Genomic DNA, 22,898 nt, shown 5'->3' with positions numbered 1-22,898 from the left:
TGCCGCTCACACACATAGCACACAATAGATTATGTCTTGTTTTGGCGCGTATTACACGTGCATACACGCCAAGATAGTGCATGACTATTGGCGGCGCGCAGCAAGTATGCAATATCATTGCTTACTTGCTGTGTGCCAATCACGTGTCTCTCATGGGTGGCGCCCTCGTGTGAAGCTGCCCTTACTGTCCATTGGCTTCACCCTTCATAAGTATTTTAGACATAGATGCTCTTTTTGAAAGTGAACAGTTTTTAGATATACCCACTTTACTACAAATAATCATACGTTGTTTTCCAATATATGAGATTATAGACAACCTATAAATGATCTCCAGCAGTCATCCAAATGAGTGGTTCTCAGAGACTGCATACACAGCTCTGCTATCAAGCGCACATTCAGCTCAGCTACAGTGCATGATCACACAACTGTGCAGCTAGGTATTCATGGCAGGCAGGCAGCAGGGATCCTGGCATCCTAGCAGCAGGGAGCGTGTTCCTTGCAGCAGCATGTACACAGGTAACAGAGGCTCCTTCTTCTAACACAAGGCTACCTGCAGGCGGGCTGCTTTCTCCTCCTACCTCCTGCAGTTCTCCTTGCTGCACTGTGGAGGAGGCAGAGACAAGCAGCAGAACAGCTCAGACCTGTGGATAGTGTCTCCTTGTACAGATCATGGCACTCGTTATCCTCTAGGAAAAGCCTTATCCGTCAGTCTTATCCTTCCACATCACAGGGCACTGCTACTCCTCTCATGTACCAATAATCGTGTGCAGGGCTAGTGCCTACTGAGCTTACCTAGGAGTCAGCATTGGTCTAGCATGGCATTACTACTATAGAAGAGTATTCTCTTACCCACCCCTAGGGGTGCTGAACTGCAGCTGGCACAGCATGGGTGAGAGTGCACTGCCAGGGTCCTCTGATGATGGAGTGATGGAGCTGTCTGTGGGTTCCTTCTGAGTTCTGCCACCATCCTCAATCTGAAGATTGCCAACTTGAGTCTTTCTCAGCTATGGCAAGGAATACAGCTCTCTATTTCAGACTGGTGGAGGGGAAGAACCTGCCTGCTAAGGATGTGTAAGTCTCTAAACCTTTTGTATTTTATGTCTTAGCTCATTTCTTTGAGACCTGCTCATCTTCACCCTATTCATGAAGTTCATACAAGTGGGAATATACAGCTGCCTGCAAGCACTATGTGAGAGCTGAAGGGTTTTACTCATGGCTGAGTGTTTGTACAGTATCTGGCACACACTGGATATGCTCCTGGCCTCCCTCCATCTCATCCTAGTCTTCGCATTTTATATGTAGCAAAATATATAAATGTGTTTACATAAGTCCAAGTCCAGGTCATTGGCAGAGACCTGCATTCTTCAAAGAGCAATGTCTAATCCGACCGTACACCACAGAACTAGGTTAGAAACTGTTTACCTGTGATAGCACAGTGCTAAAATTTCATCTATCTATCTATCTATCTACCCTGTTTCTCAGAAAATAAGACATACCCTGAAAATAAGACATAGCACGATTTTCCAGAATTTTTGAGGATGCAAAATGATTTTTCAGACTTTTTGAGGATGCTTGAAATATAAGCCCTACTCCAAAATTAAGCCCTGCTAACAGTTAATTTAAAAAGTCAATTTAAATAGTGTCCAGGCAGCTATACATGAACAAAAATTAATATAAGACACTGTCTTATTTTCAAGGAAACACGGTATCTATCTATCATTCCTATATACTTCATATCACTATATGGATTAATTTTTTATTTAACTCTTTGGGATTGTATTGTTTGTGCATCAGGATAACTCCTTTTCAGAAACGGTACTGTAGAGTAGGTCATGGTACCCCTTTCGGCCAGCCAACTAAAGTGGGACTGTTTTACATAATGCCCATGCTCTTTTTCTGCTGTTTTTGGTGCATATTTCGTAGAAACAAAATCACACACAAGCTTACTTTTAATAGGGCATGAACTGGGTTCCCTTTATATGTATCTTTCTGGTGACATCCTCATGGGCGGTCCATTTTGGAAATCCTTTAGATTGTAGATGCACCTTAGAATTGTGGAGGACATGTCACATGTCACAATCAACTTCTTTGGCCAGTGGCAATAAAATCACACATAAGCTTACTTTTATTAGGGCATGGGATGGGTTCCCTTTAAACGTGTCTTTTTGGTGACATCCTCATGGGTAGTCCATTTTGGAAAGCCTCCTTTAGATTGTAAGTCTACCTTAGAATTGTGGAAGACATGTCACTGAGACACCTCACAATCAGCTAGTTTGGCCAGTGGCAATGTAGATGCTCATTTTCCTGTGATACATGGCAACTGTAGACTTCTGAAGTGCAGAGTTGCAGACATCCCTTTTAAGATAATGTACATTTACCTGCAATCCTATATAAAACCATAGCTAAAGGAGTATTGCAGCCTTTCTCACAACTGTTGACCTATCCTCTGTATCCGCCACTTGGGATCCCTGTCCATCAGCTGGTGACCAGCCTGCTGTCAGTGCAGCAGGTCAGATGTTGTCATAAGTGGTCAGGGCAAATGTGAAAGTTCCGGCTACATCTGGTCTTGTCCATAAACAAGGAGCAGGAAGTGTAATAGAAAAGTGGTGTTCCCATTGATTTCAGTGGAAGTGAAGCTGGCGCTTTCACTTCCTGCCCTGACCACTGATGATGTGGTCCAGCATGCTGCACTAACAGGGGGCTTGACGATCAGCTGATGGATGGGGATCCCGAGCACTGGATCCCTGTCGATCAGCTACTGATAACCTATGCAGAGGATAGATCATCAGTTGTAAAAAGGCCAGAATAACCCTTTAACACATTATGATGATGACCTTATCTGCTGTGGGTTCATTAAGTATAACTATATGTCTATGTAATAACATCATTCAAGTTTTGGGGAGATTTTTCAGGACTACACTATTGATAACTGATCCACAGGATACATCATCAATAGCTATTGATTGATAGGGGCCTGACACTGTGGATCCCTGCCAATCAGCTGGTTGAACAGCTGAGACTTCAGGCCATGTGACTGATGTAGTGATGTCAATGGCCTGAGAACAGGCCGTAATGCTCTCTCAAGCCCTGTGGCCTCTTCAATCAGTTGATCGGTGGGAATCCCAAGCAGCAGATCCCTGCTGATCAACTATTGATAACCTCTTCAGTGATATATCATATCATATCTGTGTATCCAAGAATTGCATCTTGATAGCTATAATGGTTGGATTTCTACATTTATATAATGATATCGTGAACTATCCTCCTTAATCTTTGGTCTTCTGAGAAGCAAATAAAAGGGCCATGGACAATAGAAGAACATCAGCTAAACCCGTTAAGTTCAGCAGGAGTGGCTGACTATGTAATGTGTATGGGAATAGCCCAACTTTCCTCTGACAAGAGAAATACAGAGCTGGCATTTTGCATTTCAACATACCCGATCCTCTACTTTCAAGGGAGATAAGCTTATTCCCCTCTCCCTATTGAGGATAGATGCATGGCCAAGACAAGTGTACATGTGTATTGATTGAGGGATTGGAGGCAATAGCTGTTGACTGAATGAATGTTTCACTGACAGCTATCTAAGGCTATATTCACATCTGCAATGGAGGCGCCATTTGGAGCAGATCTGTCATAATACCAGAAGAAATAGTGCAGCTAAGAAAGGCCAGGAAAACAAGCACCAATATTGTTGATCGGCACTCATTACATAGCTCAGATCGAGTCGTATAAAAGGACCTATAGTTTTAACAATTTGGCATAACTCAGCTAACCCCCAACAGGTCAGATTCTCTGGATATTCTTATGATTGCATAGCTACTGCCAATTAGTTATTAAAATTGCCACATAGTAACATAGTATGCTACGCTAAATGAAGAGAATGTCCATCTAGTTCTCTTCAATTGGAAGTCCTCAAAATGTGAGAATTGTAGGCGAGGAACACTGGTCCATAGTGCTTAAAGGGGTTGTCCCGCGAAACAAAGTGGGGTTATACACTTCTGTATGGCCATATTAATGCACTTTGTAATGTACATTGTGCATTAATTATGAGCCATACAGAAGTTATTCACTTACCTGTTCCTTTGCTAGCGTCCTCGTCTCCATGGTGCCGTCTAATCTTCAGCGTCTAATCGCCCGATTAGACGCGCTTGCGCAGTCCGGTCTTCTCCCTTCTGAATGGGGCCGCTCATGCCAGAGAGCGGCTCCTCGTAGCTCCGCCCCGTCACGTGTGCCGATTCCAGCCAATCAGGAGGCTGGAATTGGCAATGGACCGCACAGAAGACCTGCGGTCCACCGAGGGTGAAGATCCCGGCGGCCATCTTCACAAGGTAAGTAAGAAGTCACCGGAGCGCGGGGATTCGGGTAAGTACTACCCGTTTTCTTTTCTTTATCCCTGCATCGGGTTTGTCTCGCGCCGAACGGGGGGGCTATTGAAAAAAAAAAAAACCTGTTTCGGCGCGGGACAACCCCTTTAAGTAAAATATGATGAGACTCAAATCCTATGATTTGTCTGGAAAATGTATTGGATGTGGTACATTTTTAATTATTATTACATGCAATCTGTTAGCATATGTACTGGACAAGCCAAAAACATTTTTAACTTCTAGTTCTTTGGCCTGCTTAAAAAGTTAAAGGCTCTGTAGGGTGAACCATTATCTGCCGGTCCCCTCTGGACTCAAGACGGCAGGTGATTTAAATGTTTGAGATGAATGTAAATCCCTATTAATAAGGCCACTTTCACACGGGCTACAAAATCACACGATTTTCTTGCGATGCAGCATTGCTACAAATCGCATGTATGTGAAGATCATGCTTTCCTATGGGTTCCTTCACTTTAGCAACGTTTTGTTCGATGCTATCTTGCGAGAAAAGAAATTGTGGCATGCCCTATACAACCGCAATTTGCGATTTCTTTTTTTTTGTAGCCCATGTTTCCTTATGGAGCCTTCCTTTGTGTTGCATCGCATTGCATGAAATCACAGCTTTTGTGTGGTGTCGTGCGATGCAACTTTAACAGTAGGAAGTCCAACTGTTTTCCCTAAAATAAGCCCTAGCTGCATTTAAAAAAAACAAACACATTACCTAACAGGCACTGTCTGTGACATCCTGTAAACTTGCTGCTGCAGCCAATGATTGCTGAGAGCTGTCATTGGCTGCAGCAGCTTGTTTTTAGATGCCTCAGGTTGACTGCAGCCTACAAAGATGACATCAGCAGTGAGTCCTGGAGCCGCTGGTGGAGACGAGCGTGGAGAGGTGAGTATCAGCTGCTTTGTTATTTTACAACATAGGAGACCTGATGAGGGGTCCTTTCATAACTTGAACATCCCGTTTAACCCTTTAACGCTCCAGGATGTAGATTTATATCATTGAGGTTTGGGGTTTGTATGGAGGGGGATCGGGGTTGATGCAATGCAATGCTGTTGCCGGCTCTTTCTTACAGCTGACCATCACCCGTAACTTCTCTGATCTTAGCTGTTAACCCTTTAAATGCCACTATCAATTCAGACAGCAACATTTAAATGGCCTGATTGATGTGCAGGTCTCCAGAATGGACCACCTTGATCTCTTCAGTTGTCAAGGCATCCGTGGTCCTTCTGAAAGCCCCCAGGGCTGCTATTGCAGATTGCGGTATAATGTAATACTATGGTATTACATGATACTGAAAGAGGACTAAAAAAAATGTAAAAATCAGTTTTACATTTTTTATTAATTATTAAAAAAAAAAAGGTAATAAAGTTCAACTCCCCCGTCCCTCCGTTTGCCATATTTATAATGCAAAAATCTAAATAAAAAGCCCCGAAAACATATATGGTATCGCTGAGTCCATTAAAGTCTGATCTGATCCATCAAAGTAACGCATTTACCCCGCAAGGTGAACGTCATTAATAGAAAAATGATCAACACCAGAATTGTGCATTTTTGGTCACCCTGTCTCCACAAAAAAAAAAAAAGGAATAAAAAGCGATTAAAAAAATCATATTTATTCCAAACTGACACCAATACAAACTACAGAAAATGAGCCCTCGCTCCACTATATCAACGGAAAAATAAAAAGGTTGTAGGTGTCAGAAGATGGAGTCTGAATCAATGGGTTCTTTTCTCTGTGCATTGCGTATGTAAATTTTGCACGTGCATATACGCTCACAAATACGTCTGTGTGAATCCAGCCATAGTGTGAATATGAATATACTTAGATGAAGTGAGGCAAGTCATCCTTAGATCGCATTAGTTGAACGACTTGCAATGGTTTCTTTTTAAGGAGGCCCATATAAAATTAAAAATAGTCAGAGGATTATGCAAATTAGTTGGAAAATATAAGTCAGGTTTACCAGAAAACATATTTATAGCAAGCAAATTAGCAGTAGAAATATTGTGTCGCAGTTTGTGATTAAAGCTCGGCAGCAATCATATGGGAGAAGTGGCGGTTCTATTTTATGTTCTCTATGGCAATAGCGACTATTTATAGACAATTACAGCTGCCTGATACATTATAGCAAAAAATGCGTGTGGACTTCTCGCACACTGAAATACAGCAGCCCCTCCTTTGCCAGAAATCAATTTAGACAAATTTACTAATGATTTGCCCCAAATAGAATAGATGTGCCTCGAACTCCACTTTTCAGAACCGTCCTGAAAAGGTGGCAGGTTATAAGTAAAGTGAGGTTTACAGACAGATTTAAAAAATTGCGACTTTTTATAAAGTCACAACATTTGTTGCAATCTCACTGGGAAAAGGGCATTAGAATTACTTTTGTTCAGGTTTTTAGTATGAGCTGCACTGAGAAAACGCTCCATTGACCTTCCCCACAGCTCCGATTGACAGCTGTAGCGGTCTCCTGGTCTTCTTGGACAAAGGTAAATATAATATCATCTTCCGTGGCCTTATATAGAACTGTCAACAGGTTTGCATCACATTGCAAAACTTCTGACGGACTCCTTTTAAAGTTTAACTGTGCTTTCTAAAAACTTTTGAAATGCTATAGGGACATGTCAAACGTTTTAATGTCTTCATGACCTGTTGCTGATACCTCAACTGATCAAGTGCTCACCCAAGCGCTGTCAATGCCCGCGAGCTGAAGATGGGCTCAGTAGAAAGTCTGAGGTTTGATATATTTTTTTTGCATCTTACTACTTTTCTCTTCCTTATGTCACCTTTTGATTGGTTTACTTTTCGCCATTATTTTGTACTATATGAAAATACTCTGGAGCTCATTTTAGAACCTCTCTTAACTAAACACACTCTTCTAGATACTTTTCAAAAACAACTAGCGAGGTGCAAAAGCTGTCAGCAATGCATGGACACTAGTATTTTGGCACAGTTTGAGCCAGAATTTTGGCACATTTTGCTTAGTAAATCTGTCCCACTCTCCATCTGACCTATTTTACATTGGTAAATCCACACCAATTAGATCTGCTGGCTTGACTCTAAAGATGCCTGTATGTATAGGAGGGAAGACCCCCTTCACAAATGCACACTTATTTGTGAATATGCACATACATACTTGTGCATGCGATTGCTCACCTGAGCAAACGTTTTTGAACTGATGCGAAGCCCGTCCCCAGAACGGGATTTCGAGGTGTGGTCACTCTTCTCTCCTCTCTATCTCCGACTGGAAGCCGGAAAGAGGACGTAGTTGATGGACTGCAGTGTAGCTGAAGTTAGTTTATGTGTGTGTTTTGCAATTCTCTAGGGGACATGAGCATAATTCCTGCCCTATGGGTTATTTGAGGCTGTCTGTGCTGACACACATTCTAGAGCGGACATCAGCCACCACCCCTGAAGAAACCTGTCCTGTGGCTTTTGTTGGGCTACAGCCCGTGTATGGCCTATACTGAAGCAGGAAGTGATACTGCTTTCCTGGATAATTTGAACGGCTTTGAGACACTGGTAACTACCATCCTATGGACTTTGTGAATTAGTTCTAACTACTGAGGATTCTACGGTCAGAAACGACCTGGTCCATTTATTCTTCTTGAGAAGAGGGAATTCCTTTTTTCCCATATTTCGGTCAAATCTGGCCAACTTGAACTGCTCATTAATAGTTGTGGGCATTGTACAATGTCCAACTACACAAGCTTTCCTCGGCGTCCCACTGGATTCTTCAAGGGTGTTCCATAATGAGACCAAAGACCTCCCCACACCAGACCTTAAGTTGCCCAAGCCTGGGCATGAAAGCTTAATATCCCTGCTGCCTGAAACGCAGGAACGTGGTACCATGACTCCTACCCATAACCATAGCCAAGTGCAAACCAAGTTAAGTGACTCTGTAGCTCCCTCCACATTAGTGAATGCAGATTCTGTCCCAGCCAGGATTACAGACAACCTGCACCTTACCTCGGGTCCTCCCCCTCTTCATATGCACACATCATTAAAAGATGGCAAAGATGGAATATTTATAGGACACAAAACAGAGAAATAATAGATGTGGAATAAGCAAGAAGAGCTCTTATCTTCTATCCTCTGTATATCAAATAATAATCCAGAAGAATGCCTATTTAAACACAGCTTGCAATTCCCCCAGACAGACCCTCCCTGCGGGGGACTGCAAAGAGAACGATCTGCGTGCCAAAACTTGTTTTTTCTCCTCCAGATGGGTCCTCCCCATCTCTTCTCTCTCACCCACTCCCTCTCCCTATTCTAATCAGTACTCATTATTTAATTAGAAAACCTAATTAAAAAACAGCTGATGAAGGTTGGTGGGAAGCAGAGGAGATGAAGACTAGCTAACTCATCTTCTAAAAACTAAAACGGCAAGAAAATGCCTTTTTAACTCCATATGTGACGCAGTAGTGTTCACAGTTCTATGCCACCACGCATATGTAGGTTCTGGGGGTGAGATATAATGGAGAGGAATTATATATCCATATTGTGGCTGTCCGGCACCTCCATCTTCTGCCGCTCTACCTCTTTATTTTGTAACGCATTCATTATTTTTTATTTGTCATAGTGCACTATGTTTCATATAACTTAATGAGTGTTTTATAACAAGATTTCTACAAAACACGAATTTTAAAGGAAGTCAATCACATGCATTTTACATATCCAGCTTCTCATTGCATGTAATGTGCCACAAACAGATGAATGCTATGCTACTATTTTATCTTCCTCAGTGTTGCAATTTCCTGAAAATCTATTTTTCTGTGCTCCCACGTGCCATGTGAGTGTCGTCTGAACCATTCAATGGGCGGTCACACTGCCCAACTCTTTCAGGACTTACACTTCTTTTCAAATTCTAACCATGCCCCAAGCTGTTGATTGATCTCTCCTGCTCATGGGAACTGGAGATACCGTGCGTCTCTGAAGGCACCGCAGTTCGGCACATGTGCAGTGATGTCTGTAGCTTTTTCCCAACTCAATGATCTCACTACACAGAAGTGGAAGTGTGACATTGGCACAGTCTGAGCTGGAGATGTAAGTCAACAGCCTGAGGGTATGGTTAACATTTGGATAGGGTAGTGAGTCCTGGATGAGTTGGGCAGTTGAGCTGCCCATTAGACAGTTTAGAGCAGACCTGGGCAAAGCACGGCCCGCGGGCCACATCCGGCCCGCTGAATAGCTCGGACCGGCCCGCAAAGAGTGTCCTGGTGACTCACCAATGAGTCCGGTGTCAGCAACGGGAAGCAGCGAAACTATGCACTCCGAAGCCTTGTCCATTTTGTTCACTTCTGTGCTGTGCTAATAGTTATTCAGGCCTTACTTATTCAAGCACCTCTACCAATGACGTAGGCTTGAATAACTTTATTAAACAGCACATAAGTTAACAAAATGGACAAGGCTTCGGAGTTTGTAGTTTCACTGCTTCCCGATGCTGAGTAAGTGATGCCACTGTAACTTCTGAGTGCCAGGATGCTCGTTGCGGACCTTGGGGAGTGCCAGGACAATCGTTCCACGCTCGTCATTGGTAAGTGTCAGGACTTTTCCCTTTGCATTGTAATTAGAATAATAATACTAATAATATTCACTTTTTAATCTCTCTTCTTGGGGCAGCTCTCTGTGCCCTCTCGGGTGTTCACCGCGCCGTATTACAACGCCATTCATTTTCAATGGCGGCCGTATTCTGGCCGCAAATCGGGCGGCTGGAATACGGCCCCATTAAGGCAATGTGCATGGAGCCTTCGTATGTTGGTCTGGCCCTCTAAAACCATTCCAATTTCTCATGTGGCCCCATGGGAAAATTAATTGCCCACCCCTGGTTTAGAGGTTACTTACCTACCACGTGGGAAACGCTAGAAAACTGATTTGGGGGGAATTGTGTAAGAGGGGTGAGCAGTGCCCTGCTGCCCTCTTACGGATTATAGCAGCTCTGCTGCCATGTACTGCGTTGAAGTCCCGTAAATTGCCTGTACTAGGTACTCTGTGACATCCAAAACAGAGCCCCAGAATTGTTACATGCTGCACTGTCAGGGCTGGCCACAAGAGGAAGCTCCAACACAATCACAGGTTATTGCTGATAGAACTGAATTGAGTTATACTAGAAGCTTCTAGAGCAGGATTGTGATTGGTTGTGTAGCCCTATGTGACTCTGTGAAAAAGGGCCAGTGGCCATCTTGGAACTGATACACAGTTGGTACAGTGTGTTGCAGCAAGAGATACAGTACATAGAAGGACTGAGCAGCCTGGCTAGGGATGTTGCACAGGCAGCTGACTGCCAATGCTATGCTATCCACATGCTGGCAAGTAGTCAGTATGACAAAAAAGCCCTGATGATCTGGGGGCTGAAAAGGGAACACCAGACATGGACCGGCCAGAGAGACTACTGGGGCAAATAATCCCACAGCGCAAGGGAGGAAAGGGCGTCTCCCTTCTCACCAATGCCAGACACCGAGGTTGCGGTATAGAAGTTAAAGAGCAATAGGAATGGGAGATGCCAATATTCGGCAAAGAAGACACTCGCAGTTTAAGCACCATGGCTAAGTGCATAGTGCAAGGACTTGCAGTGGTTGGTTATTACTACATGTTCATGCATAAAGTTAGGATGAATTAATGCGATGTGTCTATGAGCTTTGTAATGGCGCAGCAAGGCACCGAAGAGAGAGGGCAGCAATCCTGATGTAAAATTATCGTATATGTGAGTCTTTGTTTAGGAAGGTGCCTATAATGTCATACGTCCTGTGTGTCATGGACGCGGCTCCATGAGAGGTCAGTCTATGAAGTGAGGCTCAGTGTAATGTATTTGTCTGCATGCATTCGAGACTGCTAATATGCGTAGTGCTGCATTTTATTGGGCAAAAGACCGCAGCACTAATGACTTCAACGACGTTGGGACGTAAGGAAAGGATGCAGCTCTTACAGAGCATAAGGGGTCAGTATAAAGATAGTATAATCGGTGTTGGCCATGATATAAAAATCATATGCCTTGTTGTCGCCAATCGGAAGAGATGAACAGGTGATGTATATGCCAGTGTGAAACAATGGGTAATGAGTGCGCATAAAATGGGCAATGAGTAATTGGTTACTGTCCCTTAAAGAGAAGTCATACTAAGTCTTATCATGCAATGTTCAAGTACATTGTGCTCCTATGGAGTAAAAAAGTATTATTCATCCAATTACTGTTCAGTAAAGTTTATATATAAAAAAAATTCTGCCTCTGTCTGTCACCGCCGCGCCATACAATACCATCACCTACTTGCAGCACTGAGGAAGACTAGAAAAGTATCGTTTGTTCATCTCTTAGTGTGATTGTTCCCAGCAAAAGAAACCAAGTAATCTTGTAGATATGATACCTTTTAATGGCTAACAAAAATACATGATGTAATAGCGAGCTTTCGAACCAACACAGGGTTCTTCTTCAGGCTTAAATTAAATAGATCCAAAGAGGCATGCATATTTATACACACATAATTCTGACAAGGCACAGACGTGGATGTGATTAATTTGCACTTAAAAGAATACTACAACAGAAATACAAACATCTTTAAATAGTCACTGATAAAGATGTGGTTTTATGGTCCCTGAATTAGTGCTAGGGGGTCACCAGGTCAGAAGTGTTATCTGTACTATAGATGTCTCATAGTTCCTAGTCATGCATGAACCCTCTCAAACTATTTAACCCTGTGTTGAAAGTTGGTACCAAACTTTTTTCATTATTTCATCTCTTAGTAGCACATTATATGTAATCATAAGCTGGAAATGCAAAACGCACGTGACAGACTTCTTTTAAGTATTGCTTGAAAATGACTAGATTGTACAGGATGACATTTAGGTTTGTAGTTCGTATATCTTTCCAACAATTACTACTATTACAGGTAATTTTCTTTTAGTTGAGTCTAAGTGTTTTCGGATAAAGCTTTAGCTACTTTTTCAGCTTTCAACCACCTTGCTAATGGTACATATCCAAGTGTGACCTGGGGTCTGCCTCCTCCTGCTGTCCTATGACTAGCATGCCTAGCCACCATTGCTGACAAAGCATTGATGTAAGGTTTCTGCTTCAGCATTTGTACCTTTTTTATTTTAAAAATCTCCCAAATTATCGCTGAAAACATTTAATCCTGGAAAATGAGTACCTCCAAGATGAGTAGTGTGACAGCATGCCTTAAGTCAGTCCTGTCAACAGTAGAGGTACATGCTCAAACAGGAAACAAGGATGCATTAAAGATTAAGGGGACCATGGGCCCGGGACTCTTTACACAACGTGGGATCCCCCCAGTAGAATATTCTCTAGTAATACATTAAATAAGCAACCACAACAATAAGCATTTGGTTTGGACCTGCCCCGGTTTTAACCCCTGCAATTGTGAGGATCTGTACCAAACTCTGTGTCAAAATCCAAACCCAATGTTGTGTATTTTGGTACAGATTTTCTGTGGATTTTTCCGATGTGCAATATCCACAGCAGATCTGCCATGTATGAACTTGCCTCCTGTAAAACAGTGTGCTCCACAACAGGAGTATGAAAACCAGTATGTAAAGCCAGTGTAACACAAGAGTAATACGCTCGTAATAAGCACGGCGACAGAGAACGTATATACTGCTCGAAAGAGACGCTCACCACGCTATGCTGAACAGTAGCACCACTCCAGGGAGAAAGAAGCCTGGCCCTAACCTAACAGGTGGGTGAAGGGTCCCTGCCTAGAAGTGGAGTAATCACCTCGATAGAGGCGGCCCCACGGTCTTCTTCCTGGCCCTGATTGTCCCTATAGAGGCCCCTGGAACAATGAACCAAACAGCAATACAATACAGAAATGAAAACAGAAAATACAACTGAAAAGTAAACTGCAGCAACTTATCAGGAAGTAGCAGTACACCCAGCACAGAGGAGCTCCCTCTCCACTTCTCCTCTATAGAGCTAAATAAGCAGCACTGAGCACAAGGAAGGGTGAGAATATAAAGCTACTTCACACCTGAGGACTGGCAGAGCAATTAGAGAAGCACACATTCAACCTGCTCCCAGGCATGACTAATCCAGCATGCATGATGCAGCAAAGAGAGACAGTACCCAGCAGTGTCTGCACATGGAGCATTAACTTTTGTCCTGCTTAACAAGACGACAGGTCTTGGCCTGCATCGAGGCTACCATGCCACAATGCTGTCGTGACCGACAAACAGACAGTGCACATGTAGCAAAAATTGGTTTGGATTTTCCACAGCAGAAAATCCACAACAAAATCGCAGTCAATTCCACATCATAAACTATGTCAGAATCCACACCATTGTTGCAAATTTTGGTGTAGATCTACTGCTGATATTGCTCTGTAAACTGAATGGGTAAAAGCTGCTGTGGATTTGCACCAAAATCCGCATGAAAATCCACACAAATGATGTGGATTTTGATATGGAACTGACGCGATTTTCTGATTTTCCGCTGCGACAATTTCCACACCAACTTCCACTAAGTGTCGCATACCCTAAGGCCACTTTGACACGACCAATAGAATCGCGTGAGAATACAACTGCCACCAGTAACCACAGTACTTAACTTGAGATGAGGAGGGAAAAACAGTAGCATAAATCAGACCTCCAAGAATGAAAACCAAAACCTGTCGCAATAGCCTTCCTCCATACCTCAACTACTTCAAATAGGGTCCACCATTCTGCTGATATATGAGGGGACTAGAGATGGCAACTTAGTGCAGCATCAGTACTCGCCTATCCCTGTGCCCGAGCTGCCACTCCTCTCTCACATGACAACTACATATGAGCAGCTACATACAGACAAGCATTTCTGTGACACACAAAATGGCATTATGGGCCTAATATAGCACCTGGATCTCAGATTGTGCCTCCCTGTTATAGAGGACACTAATATAAGTGGATTACTATGGACACCAGTGAGTTCTAATTCAAAGTGATTCATTAGGGTAAGGCCCCTGCAAACTAGCATTTTTTGGTCCATGTGCTGTCCGATCTAATCTTTGGACAATATACGGCCCCGGTGTATGGCTATAAGGACACGCACACTGATGGTTTTTCAGGTGGACCGCTGATCCGTGTGAAAAAACTCATACCATATCCTATTCCTCATGGACGAGAAATGGGACATACCAATGCATGTCAATGAGCTGCCTCTGCATAAATCAACATGGACTCCTGTCTGTGTGCTGTCTGATGCAAGTTGCGCTCGAGTCTGTCTGGCGCAATTCGAACACACGAATAGTGTGCACCTAGCTTAAGGGGTTATCCTGGAGTTGTTTTTTTTTTTTTACTCCGACTACCACTAAACCTTGGCAAAAGGCTGTGGTTTTTCCTGTGACTTGGCAAAAAAATGTGGCATTTTGTCACACTTTTGTGGTAGTCATGGTACAAAATGCAGCATAACTGTATTGTCTGAAAACATTGTAAAAACAGCCAACCTCTGACTGCGCTCACTACCTTAGACGAGCTGTTTGAGCCAGCTCACATGTTTCTGGGTTAAAAGACACCAATTACATTTTTGCAGCAATTCTAAACCACTGTGAGCACCCGCACATTTGACTTTTTCTATAGATGGGTTATGCTTATTGTCTGTTTCGACTTCTGATCTCTGGTTTATATTCACTCCGGACAAGATATATAAATTGGGTACCTCTAAATCGCAAGTTGTTTTTCTTTATCATACCCTATTCTATGCCAGGTCTTTTAGGCTCATGTGGTTCATTGGCACATTATATTGGCACATCAAGAGTGCCTCTTTGAAATCTAGATGTAATTATAAGGAATTTTATAGCTCGCCTGAATCACGCAAAGTGGAACTATCACTCCGTGTACTTTCCTTTTTCATAAAAGTGAGGTCTGCTAAACCAGCCTCCTCCAGACCCACATATCAATGGACACACTATTAGCAGATTGACATTCAGGCACATTAAATTGCTTTCAACCATGAGATATTTTTCCTATGTTTTGCAAAGCACTCAGATATGGACTTTTCTCATCAGTTCAGTGGTGGCTGAGCTAGATGTAATAAGATAGTGGAACATTAGCTAGACTGGACAGTTTTGTCTCTGTTGTAACTATCAGTAGCTGACCTTTTTCGTTCCTCTTTTAAAGGTCAGGCACAAGTGACCCGTACTGCATTGTGAAGGTGGATAATGAAGTTGTGGCACGGTGAGTCATATAATATACTGTAATGGTATAATGTAATGCAGCAAACATTTGTAATGTGCCTTTCTCACACAAGGGCTCAACAAACAGCCTGCAAATTCTTGTGGAGCCGGGGCCGCCATCTAAGTGTTCAACACCCACTAGGGTAAAGTTTTCACTGGAAGTTAATGAGGCTCTCAGTATACTTTGGAGTGTAAAAAAAACTCATACAAACAGGGGAAAACATACAAACTCCATTCAGATGTGGTCCTTAGTCTGATTCAGACTCAATCATTGGAAGGCATCAATGCTATATACTGAGCCGCCATGCAAGTATTTGGCCATGTGTCATAAACAGTGCATTCGGAAAGAGGTAGAGGTGTTAATGACTGATAATAAGCGGTGTTTGGTTTCCTCCAGACATAAAGCTTGACAGTAAGGCAAAGTAATTGAATCTTGGATTTATCAGTCGAGAGAATCTTGGTCCCCATGGTCTGAGAGTTCCTTAAAGGGTTTGTCTAGAAAATTAACAAAATGTTCACCATCTGTAGCTTTAAAGAAATCTGTTCTAGAATTCAACTAGGACGGGTTGATGAGACCTGAGAGGAAGTGATGGAGATGTAGATGTGGGGCAGAACCTAACACCACACTAATCGTTCAAATTTCAATGCTGTGGATTTTGACCTGATTTTTGGTGTGGATGTTGGTGCAGATTTTCCACTGCGGAAAATCCGCGCCATTTCCGTCATGTGTGAACGTACCCTAGAACAGATCTTTTTCAAGCTGCAGATGGCATCCATTTTGTTAATTTCCTATGCTACCCATTTAAGTGCCCTTTGTCAAACTTCATGGGGCCTGTCATGTGCCTTTTAGTGAGAAGTGGCCTCTATCTGACCGTACTAACGTAAAGGGCTGATTGGTGGAGAGATATTTGTCCTTCTGAAAGATTCTCACAGCGGGTCCCAGGAGCACTCAGAGTGACCATTATGTTCTTGGTTATTTTCCAGACCTAGATCTTTCTTTCCAGGTTACTTAGTTTAGCAGGGTAGAAAAATCCTGGTGGTTCTGAACTTCTACCCATTTAAGAATTATAGGCAACATATGATTTTTTTTTTTCAGATCACAAAAAGATTGGCCAGCAAAACATCAAGTGTACATGTGATTTCATGCAACCCCCATAGATTACTATTAGCATTGATAATGCGCAATACTGCACAGCGATCTACTGCAATTCTAAAATGCACATAAAAATGTAAAATGATCCTCAGAAAGATTGTATTGCCCTTTAATCTCTTTCCTTTCCACATCTAACTATTCACAGAAAGTAACTACAACCTGCTCCTTGTAGGTATTCCAATGATGAAGGGAGGATAGGATGCTGTCAGCTACACCTGCTATTCCTTATGTGATGTTGGGGGTGTAGCAGGGTGGCAGGCTGCCTCTGCTACAACTAGTATAAAGTCAGCCCCTTTAAAGTCAGTGTACAGTGATTTAGACTGTAACATTAAAGTTGGCCACTAGAAGATGTTCCAGTACAGGCTATTGCCAATGGAAGTGAATGGAGCCAATATAGTCTATGGATTTTACTGAGCATGCTAAATAGGAATGGGCTGAAAACTTCTAGAGAGGGGATCTGAGGGACTGTATAAAAAGGCTGAGCAGAGCAATGAAAGTTGTTGTTAGTGGAGAGTTCAGGAGAGACAGTTTTGATGTACTGACAGCTGAGCAAAGGAGCTGTTGCTGAGGACTGCTGGTGCCAAGAACCATTTGTTCATTAAGCTGCTGGATCGCCCAACTTCAGGAGCTGTTTACTTGCCACAGATGGGGACTCCCTGTGACTGTCCAGGAGGGTAGTAACCAAGTTGAGACATCAGCTGCTACAAAGCTCACAAGAAGGACTTGCTTGAGCTATGCATCAACCAAGACACAACTGCCGGACACATAAGAGACCGGTCTCCAACTAGGCAGTGTGCGCACAATAACGGAGTCTATTGCTTTAAGGACTGTACTGCTCATGAGGTCCTGGTTACTCTAGATTGAGACAGGTTAAGGAGGTATCTCCTCCAAAAGACTTTGGCTAATGTACCGATTGAACTGTGTCATTTGAAACCATTAAAGGGGTTTTCCTGGGGGAGTACTATCCTTAGGATAGGTCATCAGTAGTTGATCGGCTGGGATCCATCGCTCGGGTTCCCGACCGATCAGCTGAGCAGTTGCATGCTGTCAGCGCTGCAAATACACAAAGGTTGGAGCTGAAGCAACCAAAGTCTCTGCGCCAACCTCCATGTAGTGGCCGGTGCTTGTAACTGCAGGCACGGCTCACGTTGATTTCAATAAGAGCCGTGCCTGCAGTTACAAGCATCGGCCACTATACAGAGGTCTGTCTACACAGAGACATTCGCTAGTTCAGCCCCGACCTCTGTATATTTGTCGCGCTGACAGCATGCGCCCGCTCAGCTGATAGGTCGGGGTCTCGAGCAACGGACCCCAGCCGATCAACTATTGATGACCTTTCCCTAGGCAGTTAAAAGTAGTCGTACTATTCATTTGTTTTGCTGGTGTAAACTGTTTCATCCTATCTATCCTTGACTGAATACATTTTTATTTTTGTGCTCCTTATCGCGCATCCTATCCTGAAGGAACCAGGTCGCCTTAACTGCCACCCATTACAGGGGTGTGGTAAATAAATTAGACAAGAAATAATCCAACATCGCAAATTTGTTTTCTTTGTAGGAGCAGACACCCAAGGAGATGTGGCGGTTCCTATGCTGATTAGGTTTAAATGAGTAGCATGGAACACTGAAATAGAAATGCGTTAGCACATAGAAGCTGTGCATTGAAAGCAGAACTGGTTCTTAAAAAGTATATACCATTCATTTAATGAAATAAACCTTACAGTATGAATTTTTTATTAATGTCCTTTTAGAAACCGAGGACAAGATGCAGCTGCCAATGCTAATTGGCCTCTAGACACTGGCTTTTTCAGACTGCAGTAATCTTACAGCAAAGAGCCCCAAAGTTCAGTGAGATGAAGCAGAGTAGATCAGTGCTTTTTCTCTGTGCAGAGCAATTAAACACAACTAATTAAAGAGGTTCATGAGATCTTTTTTTCTACAAATCACAGATTCCCTTGCCATAAAACAACAAATAGACATATACTTACCCCTACCTGCTATCTGCTGTGTCCTACACCGCCGGTTTGGGTCTCCCCGTGATGTCACATTTACAGGCTTTTTACACAACATCACAAGCTGCTGCAGCCAATGACAGAGCTCAGCGATTGAGCGCTGAACTCTGTCATTGGCTGCAACAGCCTGTGATGTCCCGTAAACAGGCGGGACTGCAGCTGGTAAATAACCAATGGGAGCAGGGACTAAGTGGTGGCTCCGGACACAGCGGGGAGAGGTGACTGTATGCCTATTTGTTTTTTATGGCAGGGGAGCTGTGATCTATAGAAAAAAAAATCTTGGACAACCCCTTTAATGGAAGTCAATACTGATAGGCTATGTGCATGGACATATGCATGTCTAATGTAGTCTACTGTATCAAAGAGAGCTAGAAGGGTCCTACACGCCTGCCTATACTGCATATTGCTGATTTTCAGTAGCCGAAGGTCCTGTGTAGGTGATGTACAAGATATTGGGTAAAGAAGGAGTTCTCTAGATTTATATAAATGACGCTTCAGATTTTCAAATAAAGAGTTCGGCAATGTTGTGCATGTTATATTCCAATTCCTCACCATTATCAAGATGTTTGTTTGCTGTCAGTGGATTGAAACATTCTTGCTTACATTCAACGGCTGGAAACCCGTACAGGTCTAATACGGTACTTCTTACATTTGAGAGGTGCGTACATTTTTAATGACTCACAGTGAGGGAATGCCGATAAATTGTAACAAAATCAGGGCTGTAGAAAGATTTGTAGCACTCATGAACTTACCTCGCAGAGGGTGAGGGTGGTTTCACACCTCCATTGGGGGTTACACTTTCCATTTAGTGCTGTTGGGTTCCGTCCTAAGACAGAGTCATTCGGCCACGGGGATTCCCTTTTCCTGTTCCTCGAACTGAGCAGGAAAGGGGAATCCCCGTGGCTGAACAGCTCCGTCTTAGGACGGAAGCATACCGTGCCGAACGGACCCCATTGACTGTAATGCGGTCCATTCACTTAACGCTCAACCGTCCAGCTTTTAGTCAGTAGAAAAAGCTTCGAATGCAGCGCTTTTTCTTCCGGTATTTTTTGCCGAATCTGCGACGGAACCTCCAACCGGAGGTTCCAACACGGATGTGAAACCAGCCTAACCTAGACCGGGAACAGATGTATCCAGCTGTCATCTGTGAGCTGTGTTAGGTCTGTACAGGTTTTCATTTTAGCATCTGTGCGGAAATTAAAATCTGTTCATCCACTGGCGGCAAAAAATGGTGATACTCGGAATATATTGGAAAGTTGCAAAATTTCCATTCTATAATACTTAAATGTTATTTGAATAAGACAGGAAACATCACGGGCCACATATATGTGCGTTACAGTAAATGGCGGACAGCCCTGCGCTCCCTCTGTTTGCTCCTGACCTAGATGGTGCCGCATGCCATATTGCTGCACACTATCATTTTATCCCTTGTGTTTGTTGAGGAGTGGGAGTCGTGAAAGATGTCGTCCCCCTCCTTCACTTATGAAGTGTGAGTTTCTCAGTATCCCTTCTTCCTGTTTCCATGGAGACCGGCAGGAGTTATATTGCTTCCCAAAGCCAGTTACCAAGCTGAGAGTAAAGCTTTGTTATACCCATGGGATGCATCGCACCCCTGACGTATCTGTACATCAAAGCCACTGGAGTTGTATGAAAGTGTATTAACCCCTGCGATTACACGTTATTATTGGTATGCCTTGTAGTATGTATTCAGAGATTGGCTTGCCTGGCAAACGGGATTGGCCTTCCATTATGTAACACTGAGAGATGGCATATCTTTCTTCCCGCTATGTTGGTGAAAGATAACATGTTCATGGTAATCTTTTACTCAAAGAACATACTTAAATGGAGAAGACCCTCTTCAAATAGTGCTTGCTCAGAAGCATGCCTACAATGTGTATACTTTAACAAACAAAATGAAAAGAACATTTCTTGGTAAGATAATAAATCACCCATAAACATAAACCCTTGAGTTGTCCTCCTCAATCAAGATTTGAAAACTTCTTAGTGATGCAGCGGTCCCTCAACAAATTTGTTCCAGCACAGCCATTGTGTGTTGAAAATATTGCCTCGTACTGTAGATGAATTGTAGACTGTGATCAGTACTACATAGACAACACTTCCCCAGGACAGGATTCGAGCACTCATTGAATCAATACCACATTGCGTTAATGACTATATCTCCCAACGTGGCGGCCTCTTCTTTACTGGTCATCCAGTTTATTGGGTCACAGAAGACGTGTAATTGTTTGAAATTAAACTTGATCATACAGAACTTAATTCTCTATCTGTATGTTGAGTATTGCCTCATTTCGAGCACTTCTTCATGGTATGGCATGTTCTCTGTGAGGCAGTGTGTATATTTATGCACAATGTTATGTTTTATGCACATACAGAACAGCGACGGTATGGCGAGACCTGAACCCATTTTGGGGCGAAGAGTTCACCCTCCACCTGCCCCTTGGTTTCCATACACTCTCTTTCTATGTGATGGATGAAGATACCATTGGGTGAGATTCATGTTTCCGTAGTTGAATGTCTGTGTAACAGTACAGTTGTATGCTACCATCCATGTTTTCAGCTGTTTTATGTTTTTTGCCATGGTACAGCATCCTGAACTCTTTTTTTTGTGTTATAGACATGATGATGTAATTGGCAAGATATCACTCAGCAAGGAATACATTGCATCACAACCACGGGGTAAGCAAATTCTGTTGGCTCTGATGCATTTCCGGAAGTTATAAAACGTAAATGGTGACATCAGTGTAGGAGCTCAGAAAAAGATACAACAAACAGAACTCAAGGCACATATGCCCCCGAAAACACAAAAAAAGTTGTTGAAACATTTAGGGAAAAGCTGGTCTCCTCAAGACAACCTCCAGAGAAACTATTCTCTTCTCTGGACACAACAACCTACTTAGCGATGCTCCTCTGGATTCCACGGCAGTTTCATTGGGCCATCAGTCATTTGGTTTACACTTGTTACTGACCTATATAGAAATTCAAGAACTACTGTTACCACAAGATATCTGATGTTTGCATAACCCTTTGAATATGTTTTCTGCTGCCATACTGCACAGCACCAACTAATGTGGTCAACCAGAGGACCAAAGTGAGCAGCTATACCTTCTTCACTCCTGAGTCAAGGCTGCAGAGGCTCTTGTTGGCCTTTTGTTTCAGATGGGACATAGTTGTTTTGATGTAAAGGGGATATGGATACTTCGGCAGATGCATAGTCAGTACCCAAATTGTACTGTATTTTTTGACTCCCATATCTTGAACTTGTATATCTTCATGGCTATGAAACCTGTCAACTATAATAAAGTTTTCAAACTGTTTCCAGGTATTGACAGCTGGATTAACCTGAGCCGTGTAAATCCAGATGAAGAAGTCCAGGGGGAGATTTACCTTGAACTGCACATAATGCAAGACCAGCATAAAAGCAACTTGCACTGCCATGTCCTGGAAGCCAGGTACATTATAATGTACAGCCAAGAACTTACAACACAATGTTGTTACAGCCAGATAGCTACAAATCAATGTTGGAGCAGTTTCACTTCAAATGTGACCTATGTTGTCATTCATATTGTGCACATGTCCCTATGAAATTCCTGTGGAGGTCAATGTGAATCTCACCCTTGTAATTGTCTGTAGAGCTTAAAAAAAACACCTTGGCTATACCTGTGTACAAAACACATGCTGTTACAGCCAATCATAGACCTTGGTGATTGAGCGTTGAGTTCTGTGATTGGCTGCAGCAGCCTGTAACATCCCATACACAGGCTGCTGCAGCATGTAAACAGTAAGTCACAGGGAAGACCCGGAGCTGCCAGCGGCGGACATGCGGGGACCCGGGAGAGTTGAATATTAGCTTGTTAATATTTGGAAGTCATCTAAGGATTCTGCTACCACTGGGTGGGGATAATCTACGGCAGGGAGCACATTTTTCTTTAGATACACCTACTGAGAATCGGTGAACCTGAAGATTAAATAGAAAGAGGATTTATTTGAACTTTACCACACCCTAAAATAGAAGTTGTCGAGTGAAGGGTATTCTCTCTGAACGCTGATTCATTCTCATTACTTGGTAAAATGTTGATAGGAGCCATCTGTGTAGTATTCTTCTATATTAGCCATAGTGGCCTTGTTACACCATTAAGGCCTGATTGTCAGGAACAATACTCAAATGCTGTTCTTGAAGGTAGCCATGGTGTAAAA

The 22,898-nt window shown here is 42.9% G+C and overlaps 1 protein-coding gene across 1 annotated transcript in view; it reads left to right on the top strand.

Moving 5' to 3' along the window:
• Positions 1 to 660: 660 nt before the first annotated feature.
• The window catches only part of RASAL1 (RAS protein activator like 1), a 53,765-nt gene continuing 31,527 nt past the window's right edge, over positions 661 to 22,898 (top strand). The window contains exons 1-5 of the mRNA XM_066603822.1: positions 661 to 1,071; positions 15,464 to 15,520; positions 21,077 to 21,190; positions 21,319 to 21,380; positions 22,024 to 22,153. Of these exons, the coding sequence (XP_066459919.1) occupies positions 1,007 to 1,071; positions 15,464 to 15,520; positions 21,077 to 21,190; positions 21,319 to 21,380; positions 22,024 to 22,153 (428 nt within the window). The 5' untranslated portion in view covers positions 661 to 1,006. The remainder of the gene's footprint in view (positions 1,072 to 15,463; positions 15,521 to 21,076; positions 21,191 to 21,318; positions 21,381 to 22,023; positions 22,154 to 22,898) is intronic.

The sequence above is a fragment of the Eleutherodactylus coqui genome, chromosome 5 (assembly GCF_035609145.1).
Source record: "Eleutherodactylus coqui strain aEleCoq1 chromosome 5, aEleCoq1.hap1, whole genome shotgun sequence".
NCBI classification, from domain to species: domain Eukaryota; kingdom Metazoa; phylum Chordata; class Amphibia; order Anura; family Eleutherodactylidae; genus Eleutherodactylus; species Eleutherodactylus coqui.
The sequence above is the reverse complement of the archived record's forward strand: the minus strand, read 5'-3'. Positions and strand labels throughout refer to the sequence as shown.